General features: G+C 47.6%; 1 protein-coding gene across 1 annotated transcript in view; it reads left to right on the forward strand.

Annotated features, from left to right (window-relative positions):
- The first annotated feature begins 527 nt into the window (after positions 1-527).
- LOC140209666 (transducin-like enhancer protein 3) overlaps positions 528-18,164 on the forward strand; it is an 87,004-nt gene continuing 69,367 nt past the window's right edge. Inside the window, 4 exon segments of the mRNA XM_072278023.1 lie at positions 528-1,455; positions 1,660-1,757; positions 2,131-2,194; positions 2,695-2,739. Coding sequence (XP_072134124.1) covers positions 1,432-1,455; positions 1,660-1,757; positions 2,131-2,194; positions 2,695-2,739 — 231 coding nt within the window. The 5' untranslated portion in view covers positions 528-1,431.

The raw sequence follows: 18,164 nt of genomic DNA on the forward strand, positions 1-18,164 counted from the left end.
AGTTTTTATTAATGTTTATTTAAAAATATGTGGCTGCTTCGAATTTTCTTCTTTTATCCCTTTTTTTCCACACAGATCCTTTTACCACATGGTACTGACAGATTGTTTGAGCTGCTCGGCAAAAGACATTCAAAACTAATTAAGCTACATTCCAGTGGTTATTTGCAAGCACTAGGTAGAATCGAAGGCATTTGTCAGCGCGCCAGGCCCCCCTCGTGGGTTTGATTGACAGTTCAGGGAGAGCCCGCCCCCGTGCCTTTATGATTGACAGATGCTGGGGCCGATGACCAACCACAATCGGAGTTGATACGCGAGGCGGAGGCTATTGGTCGTCTTCTTCCACCATACGGGTGGCTCAGCGTCGGCCGGGCCCCGCCCTTCTTTCCCCAGCCCTCTCCGGCCCCACGTGGGGTCCCGAGCTCGCCGATTGGCCAGTCGGCCCGGTGGAGCCTCGGTTACTTTCCACCCAAATATGGTCAGGCTCTAGCGGCAGCCTGGGAGGGGGGAAGCGGGGCCGGAGTCGAAGTCGAAGTGCGGTGGGGGCGAGTGAAATAGAAACAGACACAGACAGGAGAAGGGGGAAGCCGCGTGGAGTGTCTGTGTGTGGCATTCTCCCTGTGATCGCCTGCGTCTCGTACGGACACCTTCCGCACCCGGCGCAAATCAGCGCCCCGTCTTCGCAAATATCGGCGAGCCAGGCAGGAAATGGACTCGCAGCTCTGGTCAGATGCAAACGTCGCCCTGGTGCTGAACTTAATGGAAGATTAGTGCGATTTTGCTGTTGTTGTTGTGGTCCCTGTCGGGGCTGCGATCCCTGCCAGAATGCGTGCGTGTGGAGTGTTAGCTGCTGCCTGTCCTTTGGAACCGGGAGATACTCGCTCACGCTACTGAGCGTTCGATTTCAGAATCTGCCCCGGACCATCGACGTTCTCAGCCGGCTCTCCGGATCCTACAGACCCCGGGTCAACGTTCCGAATCCACCCGCGCCTTCCGAAGCGGACGCCACTTTATCTTTATTTTGGTTCTCTCTGCAGGGAGTAAACTGGTCTTTTCTGTACTACTTTTTATTTCTCCAATACGTGAGATAGCTTTATTTTTTTTTACCTCCCACGATTTTTAAAAAAAATTTTCGGGCCGGTGAGGCCGACCGAGACTGTGAAATGATCTGCGAGCCCAAGTGCGAAGCGCCATCGGCCCCCCTTTACTTGCCCGCACAAAGGGACTTGTAAAACCTCGCCTCCGCCGGAGAGGTCTTATTGCTTTGTTCTTGTAGCACTGGGAGTGGTTCCGATCCTGAGCGGCGTGGCGGTGGACTTCTTTACAGCTGTGTGTGTGTGTGTCTGTGTGTGTTGTTTTTGTGTTATTGCTACGTTTAGCCGCCGACTTGCATCTACCTAGAGTATCCTTGGTCAGGGATACATTGTTCAAGAGATGTATCCACAAAGCAGGCACCCGGTAAGTGTGCATCAATCTTTTTGGCGACCGCAAGCCTTTTTTTTTAACTTTGAATATCACGAGTTTGTTTGGTGTTTAAAGCAGCGATGCGTTTATCCTGGGTTGTTTTAGGACAGCCTGGATTTGTTTTATTGTGTATGTGGGGGGAAGTAGGGTTTTGCCACCCTCTCTGGTTTTGTTTTGAAATTCCTCTTCTGCTTTCAGGCCCCGCATCAGCCCTCTCAACCGTTCAAATTCACCGTGGCCGAATCATGCGACCGGATCAAAGAGGAATTTCAGTTCTTGCAGGCGCAGTATCACAGGTGGGGAACGGAGACGCCGCCCGGCGCCGGACTAGGCACAGAAGATTCTGCTCTAGAACCGCTCACACCTGACGCTCCAGATCGTCTCCTCCCTCCATCTCTTCACCCCCTGCCCTCCCTTCCCCCCCACCCTCCCTTCCCCCCCACCCTGCTTCAGATAATAAGATTGCGTATTTAACGAGATAATATTGAGCAATCAGCCATTAATTTGCCTCGTGTAGGTTAGTGCATTCCATGTAAACAGTCTCTGAATTATTCAGCCTGTGATGTAAGCTCATTGTTTGGATAATGTGTTGACACAGTCTCGGTTCCCCGGCCCCCTCCCCCCTTATTTTTTTTGCAATCTGACACCTTTTTTCCTTCCCTCTTTCAGTTTAAAGATGGAATGTGATAAACTCGCGAATGAAAAAACGGAGATGCAACGTCACTATGTTATGGTGAGTGCGTGTGCTTTCTCTCGTGTTATTCTTAATAATCCATATTACATTTTCCAGTTACTGAATTGCCGTTAGTAGTCGGTTGGAGATGGGCATGACGTAAATATTGTCACACGCACCAACTCCTGTGAAGAATTTCAGGAGGTTCTAAAACATTCTGTATGCAAACTGTCATTAAAAGTTGGTGTACTTGTTTGTAGATGCATTAAGTTTCAATGTAGCGCCTAATAAGTTTATTTTTGTCCTGGCCCTGTCACTGGTTAATCGTCACGAAAATTCAGCACCTATGTAGATATGGGCTAGTATATTTGGATTAATAATTCAGAAAGCACAGAGTCAGCAGGGTATGCATGTTGTCCAGGAGTTGGCAATCTGTGGTTTCCGTAGCCACAGCTCTTGTTTTAGGGGGCACATCGAGGGCAAATGCGTTGGTCGCGTTTGAAGGCAAGGTATTGGAGACGCAGCAGAATTTAACTTAACGCATTTGATTTCTGTTTCAGTATTACGAGATGTCTTATGGTCTGAACATTGAAATGCATAAGCAGGTAAGAATGAGTTTGCTGTAGAAGTCCAGGTATCCCTGCAGGTCGGGGTTTGGAGATCCTGGCGTGGTTTTGTGTATGGTTTCTTTTGGCCGGAGGTGGCGGCACTTTCGCGCTGTGCCGCTAGTTGGCGCTGCTGCTTTAGCTTTGAGCGGGCTGCCAATTCTTGCCTCGATGGCTCTGTCCTGTTGAAACATCGGCTGGTGTCAGGTTCCCAGAGAGCCCCATGCTACTAATTAGACGTAATGCGAAACTTGGGTAATCTAATGTCAGCAGTTTAAAGGGACAGGGCTCCTTTTGTTGTCTCAGGCTTTTGTGTGGATTTGCCCCATATTCCCCTACCCCCCCACACACATCCACCTCTCCCAGACCACCACCTTGAGGTGAGAAGGCGTGTACAATTGAGTGGTTGTTCCCGGAATTAACACAAAAAAATAAGCTGACTTTTAGTTTCGGTGTCCTTTTTTTAAAAAAACATAGTTTGTGTGTGTTTTATGAAAGCGTGAATTTAATGGCTGTTCTTGTGGAGTTTCAGTATGACTATTGATGGGAGGGATGTGTTGGTCGCAGAGTGAGAGTGCAGGGGACTTGAGAGTTGTTTTGGCTTGGGTTTCAATGGGGGAGGGGTCTCTCCTCGTTTCACCGGACGGCGGTTAAATCACTCGGCCCGAAACGTCGACTCTGTGTTCCTTTCCGCGGATGCTGCCTGACCTGCTGAGTTCCTCCAGCTTTTTTGTATGTTACTGTGGCGCCCTTGTCTCTGATTTCGTGAGATAGGGGCCTGCCGTCCCCAGGCCGAGGTGGGTGGCTGGCTTCTGTACAGGGCAGTTAAACCAGCAACAAACATGCGGACAATGGTTTTTCGTCCCTGGCTTCAGTCTTGCTGGCACCAATTCAGATGAGGATATTGTCAGACAAGAGCCAAGGTGTAATGAAATCCCTTGCTCGGGTGCAGCCTTATTGTAAACTGTATACATGGTAATAAGATACGGTGAGAACATCACGTAAGAGGCCAGAATGGTGCAGGGTGTAGGAGTTCAAGAAGTCTAAAATGACTATGACAGAGATGGGGAGTCTGAGGAAGAATTGCAGTTAACGTGTAGATTTAATGGCTCTGGGCCTGTACTTGCTGGAGTTTAGAAGAATTAGTGGGGGGGGTGTGCAGTTCTCATTGAGACCCATCGATTATTGAATAGCTAAAAGGAAAGAATGTTTCCTATAGTGGATGAGTCTTGGACCAGAGGGCACAGCCTCAGAATAGAAGTACGTCCCTTTAGAACAGAGATGAGGAATTACTGTAGGCAGAGGGTGGTGAGCCTGTGGAATCCATTGCCACAGGCGGCTCTGGAGGCCAAGTCGTTGAGTATATTTAAAGTGGAGGTTGATGGGTTCTTGATTAGTTAGGGTGTGGAAGATTACAGGGAGAATGGGGTTGAGTGGGATAGTAAATCAGTTGTGATCAAATAGAACCGTAGAAACTACAGCACAGAAACAGGCCTTTTGGCCCTTCTTGGCTGTGCCGAGGTGAAGACCTGATGAGCCAAGTGACCTAATTCTGCTTCTATGTCTTGTGATCTTGATGGGGCAAAATTGCAGTCAGTGGGATGGGTTGGAGTGTGTCATTTTAATACTATTCCAGTCTTGGGAACAGTTGCCACTAATCCCTTGAGGGCAGGATGTTCCCGGGTTTATAAGTTTCAGAAGGGTCAGGGAGGGAGATAAAAGAGCTGGGGGAGTGACGTTACTAATCGGGAATAGTGTCACAGCTGCAGAAAGGGAGAATGTCCTGGGGATTGTCTACTGAGTCGGTGTGGTGGAAGTCTATTGGGACCAAGCTATCAACCCCTCCCAACAGTAGTAGATAACGTGGAGGAACAGATCGGGAGGCACATCTTGGAAAGGTGGAAAGTAACAGGGTTGTTGTCATGGGTGACGCCAACATCTCTAATATTGATTGGCACCTCCTTGGTGCAAAAGGTTTAGATGGGGCGGAATTTGTCAGCTGTGTGCAGGAAGGAATCCTGGCTCAATACATGGACAAGCTGACCAGAGGAGAGGTCGTTCTGGATCTGGGGCTGGGCAGCAAGCCAGCTAATGTGTCCATGTTCTATGTTTTAGACGGAATTAAGGGTCTGAGATTGCGGTTGTTCACAGAACGTTACAGCTCTGAACCGGCCCTTTGGCTCATAATATCGTGCCAACCTTTTAACTTCAAGGTCAATCTAATCCTTCCCTCCTGCCTTGCTGTACATTTTTCTTTCATACATGTCTGACTTTCTTAAATATCCCCAATGTACCTGCCTCTACCACCATCCCTGGCAGTGCGTTCCACAGATTTAAAAAAGACTACCTTTGACATTCCCCCCAACCCCCATACTTCCCTCCAATCACGTTTAAAATTATGCCCTTTCATATTGGCCATTTCCACCTTGGGATAAAGTTTTTGGTTATTCACCGTAACCATAGTATGCCTCTTACAATGTCCACCTCTTTCAAGTCGCCTCACATCCTCTAAAGAGAAAAGCCCTAGCTCCCTCAGCCTATACTCTTAAGACCATACTCTAATCCAGGCAGCATCCTGGCAAATCTACTCTGCACTCTCCAAAGAATCCACATCCTTCCTGTAATGAGGTAACCAGTCTCGGTCCAGAGTTGATTCAATTAATTCAGAGTCTAAATTCCACAGCTGCTTTGGCATTTAAGTTCAGGTTAATAAAGTTTTTAAAAAAAAATCTATCATCTGTATCAGCAGCAACTCCCAAAATGCTGGAGGAACTCAGCAGGTCAGGCAGTATCTATGGAGAGGATTAAAAGGTCGACGTTCTGGGGGTGAGACCATTCATTATGACTCCTGTTGTTGAAATGGGAGCAGCATAAATAGATGATCGATGGTCAGCCTGCAGTTGGTGGGCCACGAGTCCTGCCTCCACGCTGTGACACCCACCGGTGCAGACCCAGCCTTCGGTCGTTGGGTACGTACCACCCAGGCTTATTTCTCGAGCACCAGGCAGGATTGCCTGAGCAACGCACACAAAACGCTGGCGGAACTCGGCAGGTCAGACAGCATCTATGGAGGGGAATGAGCAGTCAATGTTTCAGACTCTATTTATCACATTAACATGGAAACGTACAGTGAAATGCATCATTTGCATTACCAACCCAGGGTGGGCTGGAAGCAGCCAGTAGTGATGCCCACAGTGGTTGGCAGAACAACACAACACAGTAAACAACAAAATAACAACAGCAAAACTAGTGCTGTTCCTCCACACAGGCCACCAGTGGACTTGTGGATTCACAGACATTGGGCTTTGACTTGCCATGGGGCCACGGCCATCCTGCCTCAGCTTCCAGACATCCTATTGATCTCTTGAGCTTTTATATCTTCAGTTCTGGGCCAAGACCCTTCATCGATATTTCCTTCTGCTTGGAGTTCTCCGGTGTCGGATCTGAACCCATGAAATTCGGCCTCAGAAGGTGGGATGCTATGCTGGATGATTGCCAAATGAATATGGCAGCCTGAGCGATGTGGGTTTGAACATCGTCCTCTCTGCCTGCAGTCTGCTTGGCTCTGATCTGAAGTCAGCTGAGCTCGAATGTGCAGTCCGATTGGATAAGATTGCATCAAGTTGAGGGAAAGGAGTTGGACCTTGGTCGTCCAGAGCAACCTGGACACTATGGCTTCTCATCGTAGCTGGTGTTGGACTCTGACCTGTTGTGTAGGGTTTGGTGTGGGCAAGAACAATGACAGTTCTCCGCTGTCAGGTGTGGCAAGACTGGGCAAGGCCCTGTCTGCTCTGGTGCGCAGAATAAAAGAGTAGAGTAGAACATTACAGTACAGGCCCTTTGGCCCAGATCAGGATCTGGGAAATTGTACTGAATACTGCGTGTCACCCCTCTTTCAGCTAAATATAAACGGACAGTGCAAAATCAGGTAGTGTTCATGGACCATTCGGAAATGTGACGGCGGATCTTCAGGCTGCTTTACTGCCTCCACATCTGAACACGTGCAGAAATGATAAAAGGTGCCGATGATGTAGACAGCTCGAATCTTTCTCCTAAGCTGCACTGTCAGATACCAGAGCACCTACTTTTCAAGTGAGAGGGGCCGAGGTTAGAGGCTGTTTTCTGGTCCAGTTTTTGCTTTTGTCGTGCTGGGTGTGTGGATTGAGCTGCCAGCTGATGGTGATGGAGGCAGATATGATAGTGTTGTATAGACACTGGTTTTACAGGGAATGGAGGATATGGGTCATATCCAGGCAGAAGAGATAGTGGCAAGATGAGTGGAGGGACACCATCTTGTATTCTGTCTGGTTAACCTCCAACCTGATGGAATGAATATCGATTCCAGTTTTAAAAAAATCCCCTCCTTTCTCTTTCTTTCCCCCTCCCACCCCAATTCTCCACTATGGTCTCTTACCTCTTCTCACCTGCCTGTCACCTCACTCTGGCATCCCCCTTCCTCCCCTTTCTGTTATGGTCCACTCTCCTCTCCAGCCTCGCCCTTTCCCACCCACCTGCCTTCACCTAGCTATCCTCCTCCTCCCCCCCGCCCCCCCACACAAACTTTCTGCTCTGGCATCTTCCCCTACCCTTTCCAGTCCTGAAGAAGGGTCTCGGCCTGAGCTGTTGCCTGTTTATTCATTTCCCTAGCTGTTGTCTGACCTCCGGCATTTTTGTGTTGTGTTTCTTTTTGCCGAAGAGATTTAGTTTGATTTGGCGTTCTGTTCGGAACAGAGTGTGGACTGAGGTCCTGTTGCTGTACTGTTGGCTCAATTGGCTGCTGCGATGCTGTTTCTTAATCTCTGCTGTTTTAATTGTCAGACGTGTCCATGTCCGCTCCCCAGTGTAACATTATGCTCAGTGTACGTTCAAGGGGGTGGTGGTGTCACAATGTGGTGGGTCAGACCCCTGATTTTATAGGATTCTTCGGCTGCAGCTGTTACTTTTTAAGCACAGTGAATTCACCAGTGATGGAATGCATCAAGCCAGTGTTTTTTTTTCTCCACCCATTCCTCGTACAACTGTTTAAATCGAGAGTGGGTGGGTCTGCGAAGCTGGTTACTCCATTCTGCGGTTTTGCTTGGGGCAAACAGCAGTTTGACACATGACCCTGTTGATCTGTACTTGTGACACTGGTTGAATGCGAAATATTGACTCCACCCTCCTTGTCTGTCTTCGTGGAGTTTCCTGGGAACTTGCAACCATTTTAATGCTGTTTACCCCTACCATTAACCGTGGGGTCTGTGGACCCCTATCTTTGGAAGCCCTGGCTAGAGGAAGCCTCGGTTTAACAAGAACTTCAATTGGTGGCATGGTATCGTGGTTAGCGTAACGCTTTACCGTGCCAGCTGTAAGATTGGGGTTCAATTCCTGACGCTGTCTGGAAGGAGTTTGTACGTTCTGCCCGTGACCGTGTGGGTTTCCTCCCACATTCCAAAGGCATTCGAGGTAGTAAGTTGTGGGCATGCTATCTATATTGGTGCCAGAAGTGTGGTGATATCCTCAGACTGGTGGTTGAATCAAACGATGCACAACTTTCTGATCTGTGTTAAATACCTCAGTGGGTTTGAGGATGACACAGCAGGGTCTCCATATGACATCGTTTGGTGGTGGGATCATTCAGCTCTGTCAATTGTACAAGTTTAATAGAACAAGGAGCAAGACTTGAAGGAGTTTTGAAGTTCAAATCCCGCCTGATCTGTGCAGCCTTCTCCATCCTCTATTAAAGATGTGTGTGGTGATGTGTAAGTGTTAAAATTTCTATGACGCTCTGGTGAAGCGCCTTGGGAAGTGTTGAAACTTTAAAGGCCTGTTGTATAAATAGAATGAAGTTAGTATTAATTTGCCTTCCTACTCAGGCGATTAGTAACTCTGCTGTTCCATGTTTGTCCTTTGGAGAATTCTTGTTGATTTTTTTTGTAAGTTAGTGTAGTGAGGCCGAATGTGAACACTTGTCTGCTCTAAGTATTACAATGGGAGCCTTCCTGGAGGAGAGGAAGCAATAATGCAGGTTTAATGGCTCTCTTGCTGCTCTCGTGTGGGCTTCTTCTGTGGGGTATTTCCTCCTGCACATCAATCAGTTGTACAGTATTCTGACCCCTCTTGGGCACTGCATCTCGTGTCGGTGAGCAGAATTACTGAGCTAAATTGGTCTCGAGGTTGCTGGTACCCTCCCTACCTCCAGCCTGCCTTGAGTAGCTGCATCACCATGGTTACAGAAGCAGCGCTGCCTGATGCTGTGTGTTAGTAACCGCACCAATGACATTTCCTCCCTGATGAGCTTGCCCGGTCTAATGTCAACCTGTCAATGAGTACATCAGAGAATTCCTGCCGATGTCTTGACTCGACGAGGTTCACATTTAGTTAACGTGTGTGCATTGAAAGAGTGCAATGAGTTTTGTGTTAACAACCAACACGACCTGCAGATGTGCTGGGGGCAGCCCGCAAGTGTCTCCACACAAGCGTGCACCAGTGCACACCCACGGTATTCAGAATGACACAACAAGCAACACGACAACTGCAGAAAAACAAGCCTCTTCCCTCCCTCCCCATCCAGCAACATACGGTTCTCCAATCCCAGGACAGGCTGTCAGTGAAGGCTAGCAAATTTCCATGGACATCCCAGGGAGCTGCATTACTGTGTAGTGTGGAGCCTCCCACTGCACAGGGTGAGAAAAGGCTGCAGAGGGTTGTAACCTCAGCCAGCTCCTTGTGCACTAGCCTCCCACCATCTGCAGAAGATGATGCCTCGGAGGCTGGCATCCATCATTAAGGAATCTCACCACTCAGGACATGCCCTCTTCCCACGATTACTCGGGGAGGGGATGCAGGAGCCTGAAAGACCCACACCCAAATGTTTTAGGAGCTGCCTTTCTCCCCATCCACCATCAGATCTCGGAACGATCCTCAGTTTTTGCTCTCTTTCTGCGCTAATTCTTGAGGATTTCTTTTTGTAACTTGTGATAATTTGTCTCACTGTACTGCTGCCAGAAAACAAATTTCACAACATGATGCTGAACCTGGTGTCCATCTTATTACACTTCCTGTGAAACTATTGACTCCCCTCCAGGTACATGGCAGTTTAATCTCCAGCACCCCCCAGGACTGGTGGTACATGTACCTTGGGCCTGAGTGTGAAATTGTTCTGGGACTGAGGCAGGTTGTATGATGTGTCACCAATTTCTATTACTCTGTAGGCAACTATTGCATGTATGCAGGTGTCAAATGAGTTTCTGTCAATGCTGGAGGAACTGAGCAGTCCAGGAAAAGAGTAAACAGTCGACATTTACCCTTGAAGGGTCTTGGCCGCAAATGTCGACTGTTTACTGTTTTTCCGTAGATGCTGCCTGACATGCTGGGTTCCTCCAGCATTGTGTGTGTGTTGCTTTGGATTTCCAGTGTCTGCAGATTTTGTGTTTGTGATCAAATGAGTTTGGCTTTATCAGGTTTGAAGTTGACTTTAGTGTCGTGTATACAGTGAGAGATAGCTATGAAAACTAACCTGTACGTACGGGTTAGTAGGTTAATTGTTCACATGGGTGTAATTGGGTGGCACGAGCTCGTTAGACTGGAAGGGCCTGTTACTGAGTGTATCTCTGAATTGGAAAAATATATATACTGTAAAGACCTTTATGCAAAAAGCAGAATGTCAATATCCATGCTGCAAGTGCCTGTGGGTGTTCCTGGCCTTGCTCTGGTCCACCTTCCTGGCTTGTGTGGCCTTGTAGAAACAGGGGAGTCAATGATTATGGGGAGAAGGCAGGAGAATGGGGTTGAGAGGGTTAGTAAATCAGCCATGCTGGAATGGCAGACCAGACTCGATGGGCCAAATGGCCTAAATCTGCTCGTGTTTTATGGCTGGTGGTACTTCCTTGAGAATGGATATTTCAGCATTTTGTGGTATCTCGACCCCCACCTCACCCTCAGGTGATGGGGAGGTTAAATCTCCCGATATTTGCTTTGGTGCAGTTGAATTTCAGCCCGTTTCACCAGCTGAATGTGTTGTTCGGTAGTATCAGATAAGTGTGTTCCTACATGCACGTTGTGCACTGGGTGACTTTGAACTTGCCGTGATCAAGCCTGTGTGTAGAGTTGCCACAGAAGGTTTTAATAATTGCGCAGTGGGGGATTCGACATGCCTGTGGAGTGTGCTGTTAGCAGGTCCTGTGGGCACTGTCAAGACATTCTCAAGTCTGTGAAGTGTATAGAAACGTAGAAAACCTACAGCACAATACAGGCCCTTAGGCCCACAAAGTTGTGCCGAACATGTCCCAACCTCAGAAATTACTAGGCTTTACCCTCAATTTTTCTAAGCTCCATGTAGCTATCCAAAAGACCCTATCGTATCCGCCTCCACCACTGTTGCCGGCAGCCCATTCCACACACTCACCACTGTCTGCGTTTAATTTAAAAAAAAACAAACTTACTCCTGACATCTCCTCTGTACCACTCCTTAGCACCTTAAACCTGTGTCCTCTTGTGGCAACCATTTCAGCCCTGGGAAAAAGCCTCTGACTATCCACACGTTCAGTTTTTCTTTTTTGTTTTGTATTGTATTTCTTCTACTGTGTCTGCAAGAAAATGAATCTCAGGGTAGTATATGGTGACATATACGTACTTTGATATTTACTTTGAACTTTGAGTTTACCGGCTATGCACAGTGAGCAAGAGTGTCGAATTATGTATGGGCCCCTTGAGTTAAAATCTGTCATGTACTTGAAGCTTTTAATGCAAATGGATTGGACTCGAAATGCCTTTTGTATGTAATTCATGGAATGAGCAAAGCTAATAAATCCTTGAGCTGAATGTTATATGATTGAATGAACCTGTGAGAGTGGGTGCACGTGATGGTGAGGGAGGCTGGCCGGACGTTAGCGAACAACCTGGTAGCATCCGTGGTCACTTACTGGTTGCTTTTTAATGTTTGTAATTCACTAAATTTAAATTTCTCGTGTATAAGAGCATAGATCGTGTGGATATCCAGAGACCTTTCTCCCCAGGATGAAAATGGCTAGTAGGAGGAGTGATTGGAGGGAAGTATAGAGTATCAGAGGCAAGTTCTTTCTGCAGAACGATGAGTGTGTGGAACACGCTGTCAGGGGTAGTGGTAGAGGAGATAAACTTTTGGAACATTTTAGAAACTTTTGAATGAAAGAAAAATGGAAGGTTATGTAGGAGGGAAGGGTTAGATTTATCATGGAGTAGGTTAAAAGGTCAGCACAACATTAAGGGCTGAAGGGCCTGTGGTGTTCTATATGTAACTTGGCACAAGGGATATCCCCACTTTCAGGTTGGTTGGTTGTTTGTTTTGCTTTTATTGTATTTCCATCGCAGTAACCAGTAAACAAACCGAGTGATTGTACTGGTTGGTTTCTTGTTCTGTGTCTTGTTCGGGGCCAGAGCTTCCATGTTCACATAGGGAGTGCGTAATTGGACAGGGCTGTGCATGGAATTCAGGAAGACTTGCCCACAAGATGAAACACGCACTGTTAGGACTTGAGATACAAATGTCCCAGTGAAGATCTTTTGACTAAGTTGTTTGGCACTGGGAAGAGAAAACATCCTCCAGTTTGCCGCTCACGTCCACGCTGAGGGTCCAGCTGGGGGCTTCAGCACTTTGTACACAATGCTGATTGACTTGTTTTGAGCATTTTGCACTTGCTTTTTTAAAAAAAAACAACACGTGCAGGGATGCATCCTGACGGCGATGCTACTGTTATGGGTGCACGCCCATCCAATGCAGAGTGAACGTCTCGGGAGCTGAGGGAATGGGGCGACACTGAAGAGACTGATGAACCAGGCAGATGGAGGTGGGTCCGGAGAAATTCCCTTCCTGCTATTTCCTGAGAGATGATCCTAGACCTGGAAGGCTCGTTGCCGAGAGTCTGAGTCTGTTTGAGTCCAGTGGACGGATTGGCTGACCTAGAATGTACGTGGGTTTCCCCTGCAGTCCAAAGGTGTACCGGTTTATTGGTCATTGTGAATTGCCTTGTGATTATGCTAGGGTTAAATCGGGAGTTCCAGAAGGGCTTATTCCACACTGTATCTCTAGATAAATAATAAGTAGTCAGAAGCTTGTCTTGCAATACTGTTCATCCAGATCAAAGGTTTCAAAGGTATATTTAATGTCAGAAATGTATACAATATACACCCTGAAATGCTTTTTCTTCGCAACCATCCACAAAGAGGAGTGCCCCAAAGAATGAATGACAGCTAAATGTTAGAACCCCAAAACTCTGCCCCCCCCGGCAAGTAAGTGACAACAAGCAACAGTACCTCCCCACTGGCAAAAAAAAAACCATCGACACCGGTCACCGAGCACTCAAGTGTGGGCAAAGCAACAGCAAAGATACAGACTTGCAGTTATCCAAAAGACTTTGCGTTTCACCCGATATTTGACGTACCACATAATAAGGGGGGATGAGGTGTCTCTGTTTCACAGCAAGAGGGGAGGCATAACAAATGACTCGCTGGTTTACGATGTTAAAAGTCCGCTATGTCGCTTTTTTCAAGGCCTGTGCCCATAGATCCTGGGTCTCTGGGCGTACGGCCGAAGATGTTTCGTCTCCCCCGACGACACACGGATCTCCTGTCGTGACACTGACCCATGCCGAACAACGGTCAGTTGTGAAACCCAGAGAGCTGGTTCCACTCCTGCAAAAAAGCATAGTCAGCATGTAATTATAGGTCAGGGTCTTCAAAAGAGCCCTGCAAGGGAAAAAATGGAGATGGTAAAGTTGGAAGTAGAGCTGTTTCTGAAGATGTAAGTAAAGGAGTAGCCGTTTAGTGTCATCATCACTCCGCTCTGCTCCTCGTGATCATTACTCTAAGATATAAAACCATAGGCTTAAGAGCAAAATTAGGCCATTTGGCCCTTTTAAGTCTGCATCACTATTCCACCAAGGCTGTTTCATATCCCTTTCATCCCCACTGTCCCTGCTCTCTCCTCGTAACCGACACCTCCCTACTCATCTGACTTATCAACCTCCGTTTAAAATATTCCCACTGACTTGGCCTCCGCAGCTGACTGTGGCAGCGAATTCCTCAGATCTCTCCTGGAATGTCAGTTGAACAATGGCCTGCTGGAAGTTTCTAAAATCAGACGTAGTAATCCCCCACTCACCCTCACCCTGAGTGGAAATGTCAAATGCTAGAGGGCATAGATTTAAGGGGTGAGGGGGAAATTGGAGGCAGGTGGTGGGAGCAGCCCAGTTTTTAACACAAAGCCCTCTCCACCACTACGCACATCTACAAGGAGTGCTGCCACAAGAAAGCGGCACCCATCCAGGACCAGGCCAGGCTCTCTACTCGATGCTACCGTCGGCCAGGAGGTACGGGAGCATCAGGTCCCACACCACCAGGTTCAGGAACAGTTATTACCCCTCAACCATCAGGTCCCACACCACCAGGTTCAGGAACAGTTATTACCCCACAACCATCAGATCCCACACCACCAGGGTCAGGAACAGTTATTACCCCTCAACCATCAGGTCCCACACCACCAGGTTCAGGAACAGTTATTACCCCACAACCATCAGGTCCCACACCACCAGGTTCAGGAACAGTTATTACCCCTCAACCATCAGGTCCCACACCACCAGGTTCAGGAACAGTTATTACCCCTCAACCATCAGGTCCCACACCACCAGGTTCAGGAACAGTTATTACCCCTCAACCATCAGGTCCCACACCACCAGGTTCAGGAACAGTTATTACCCCTCAACCATCAGGTCCCACACCACCAGGTTCAGGAACAGTTATTACCCTACAACCATCAGGTCCCACACCACCAGGTTCAGGAACAGTTATTACCCCTCAACCATCAGGTCCCACACCACCAGGTTCAGGAACAGTTATTACCCCTCAACCACCAGGTCCCACAGCACCAGGTTCAGGAACAGTTATTACCCCTCAACCATCAGGTCCCACACCACCAGGTTCAGGAACAGTTATTACCCCTCAACCATCATCCACCAGTGTGGATAACTTCACTCACCTCAGCACTGAACTACCTCCACAAACTACAGACTCTCTTTCAAGGACTCTTTACAACTCGTGTTCTCAGTATTTTTATTTGAACAGTTTGTTGGTCTTTTGCACACAGGCTGTTTTTAGTCTTTGTTTCTGTTTTTTGTAGATTCCATTGTACATATCTTTCCTGTAGGTGCCTGAAAGAAAATGAGCCTCTGGGTAGTATATGGTAACAGTTATGTACTTTGATAACAAATTTGCTTTGAAAAAAGAATTGGCCACTTAGCTGGGAGGGAAGGAGAAATTTCTTCACTTGGATGTTGGATCTTCACACTTTAATAAATTTATTTTGAACTTTAAATCTCGTGAGGTCTCTTTGCAGAGAGTCCTGCACAAGGACATCACATCTAAGGGTGTTCAGGAACATAGTGGTAAAAACATGTTGTACTTTCAATCCTCAGCCAAGTTCTCAACACCCTGACAGGTTTTGTAGATTCTGGAGTATGAATTAAGTTGTTTACTTTTTTTAAAAAATCCATCAGACTGCAGTTCTGAGTGAGGGCAGTATTTAGTCATGATAGCCAAACTTATTGAGAATGTAGTTTTGCTGTCCTTGGGGGAGTTGTTTGATGTTCGCAACCGGAACTTGGGTTTAAGGTGTTCCTTGGCAAGTTCCATTCTGGTGGAAATCCACGCCGTGTGCTCATGCTGTGAGTCGTGTTTGCACAGTACACCATCGCAGATGTGCTCGGCACTCCCCGCCGCACTCAATTGTGCGAGGCTGCTTGCTGGATATGTTGTAGTTGGCGCCAAGGCCATTTTGACAGCTGCTTAACATCAAAAGTTTGCACACCAGTCCGTGATAAGAGGCAAGGAAGCGGGTGACTTGGAAGTGGTGCTGTAATGAAACTTTAATAGGTACCCTCACGGGCAGCAGTGCGATCACTTGAGTCGAGTATGATGTTCTCCCGAGGGGTTATTCCCTTAATGGAGAACGTCTGTATGTGACTTTGTTTAACGCGGGGAGGCCGATGCTCGGGGAGCCACCGCGCAGTGTTTGACAGATCGGGGTTGGGGTTTAGTAGCATGGAGTGCAAAGACGACTGGGGGCCTTTCACTGTTGCAAATTTCCTCCACCTTCACTGCTGTTGTGATGTGACATTATCTTCTGCCAACTTCACTGTCAAGGTCTTGCACCCCCCCCCCCCCCCCCCCCGGTGAACTGAGCTTGTACGGATAGACCTTCTGAAGTATTTTGAAGCAATAATTATGCCTTTGTGTATAAGAGCCTGTGAAATACCTGGTACTCTGAGAATGGTGTTCAGCAATCTTCACAGAGTAACCTGATGTGTCGTCATCCTGCTGAGTGCTGTCTACCCCCCCCCACCTCTACCTACCGTCTACGAGTCGCGAATCCCTTGGAGATAAATCTGTAATGCAGCCTCTTTATTATGTAACCTGTAATGTAGTTACACGACAATGTGTGCGTTTAATTGGACTGCTTGGAGAATTGCATGTTTAATCAAATGGAGCCAGAGGAGAAGAACCTTTTGACTTATGGAAGGCTTGGGACTATACTCGGGAGGTATTCCCATGCCTAGTTAAGGTGTTAGGAGGTCTTCTTTGTATAAAATATAATCCCTTTTTCGAGGTTCCCCGATTGAACAAATTAGCATTGGATTTTCAGTGTTGGAGTTTCTTTTTCCCCCCTACTATCTCCACTTTAGACATGGTCTGTCATGGAGAAGGAGATGCATAATTCACCTTGTGTCCTGTTCTCAGCTGCCTGTTACTATGGCAATAGGCTTATAAGTCATAAATTGTTGATCTTTCTGCGGCTTGGGTAGTCTAATGTCTAGGCAGTTTCCAAGGGCTTTAAAAAGAGTGGGGGCCTAAATGGGTGAGGAACAGCTGTTGTATAGTGAGGAAGTGGCCCCGTTCTGCCCAGCTGGTACATGCTAAACAAGGTTCCCCTCGAACGTAGTTTCACTTGCCCGCATTTGGCCCATATTCCTTAAACCGCGATTCCCAACCCGTATGCCATGTTATTAGTCCATGGCATTAAAAAAAGATTGGAAACCCCCTGTCCTATCTCAATTTTCTTCATGTACCCAATGCAAATAGCACCTCCTTGACAGCTCTTGCCCATCCTCTGGCTGAAAATTGCACCCCCCCCCCCCCCCCGGGTTCCCTCACATTCCTATGCTTTCATTCTTGATACCTGGCCGCTACCTGTGACCGTGTGGGTTTCTTCTAAGTGCTCTGGTTCTCTCCCCCCCCCCCCCCCAGCCCAAAGATGTAGCAGTTGGTAGGTTAAGTAAATTGTCCCCTGGTTAGGCTAGGATTAAATCGGGTGGGGGGGGTGTATTGCTTGGCAGCAGGGCTGGAAGGGTCTACTTTACACAGTATACCAATAAATAAATGCATTGGTGGAGAGAGGGAGAGAGACTGTGTGCATTGAACCTCCATCTCTGCCCCTCACAATTTTATACACCTGTCCTCCCCCAACAGTCCCACCGCTTCAATCTATTACCTTTCAATGCACTTGTGAACCCTTTAAATCATTTTTAATAATGCTGTTTGCACTGTAAATGCTGGTATTTATGCGCATTTTATCCCATATCTGTACTTTTCCATATGATTATTTTGGAATGTTTTGTGTTGTATGTCACACCCTGACCAACACTCTGCAGCAAATTCTAATACATGTAAATGTACATAGTGAATAAAGTTGATCCTTGATTCTCTTGCCCCAACAGAAGTGCTGCCAGCTCATTCACAGATCAGCCTTCTGTTGTGGGACTGACTTTTAATCCCTGTGCTGACTTGGCCTTGCCTGGGATGGGGCGGATGTGGTTGGGTATAGTGACCACCCTGAGCTTGAAGGACACAGATGCTGCAGGCCTCGTTGTGTGGACTGCGGAGAAAGATGCGAGGGTCTGTGTCACGGTTCGTCCTGTGCAGCTGCGGGACTGAGGGCTCTCTGATCTGTGTCCTATTCCCAGGGATGCAAGCACATGCGGACAAGTGCTGCTGGCAGACGTATTATCTCAGTGAAAGGCGACCGTTGGCGTGCCTGCAACTTGTTCTCAGCACAGTGGTGTCTGTGAAGGAACGCTGCAGTCGCTGCAAGGGCTTAGGGAGGGGGCAGAGTATGGCTCTCCCCCTACGGGTCGGGTGAGGGAGCCCCTCAAATACTGCAGAGGCGTAGCACCCCGGGGGCACGAGTGGGAGCGGTTCTGTTGGTTTTAAGGAATACTATAGAACATTTGGTCTCCAAATTTGAGGAAGGACATTCTTGCTATTGAGGGAGTGCAGCGTAAGTTCACAAGGTTAATTCCTGGGATGGCAGGACTGTCATAAGTCGAAAGATTGGAGCGACTGGGCTTGTATACTCTGGAATTTAGAAGGCTGAGGGGGGATCTTATTGAAACATTTAAGATTATTAAGGGATTGGA

The sequence above is a fragment of the Mobula birostris genome, chromosome 14 (genome assembly GCF_030028105.1).
Source record: "Mobula birostris isolate sMobBir1 chromosome 14, sMobBir1.hap1, whole genome shotgun sequence".
NCBI lineage: Eukaryota > Metazoa > Chordata > Chondrichthyes > Myliobatiformes > Myliobatidae > Mobula > Mobula birostris.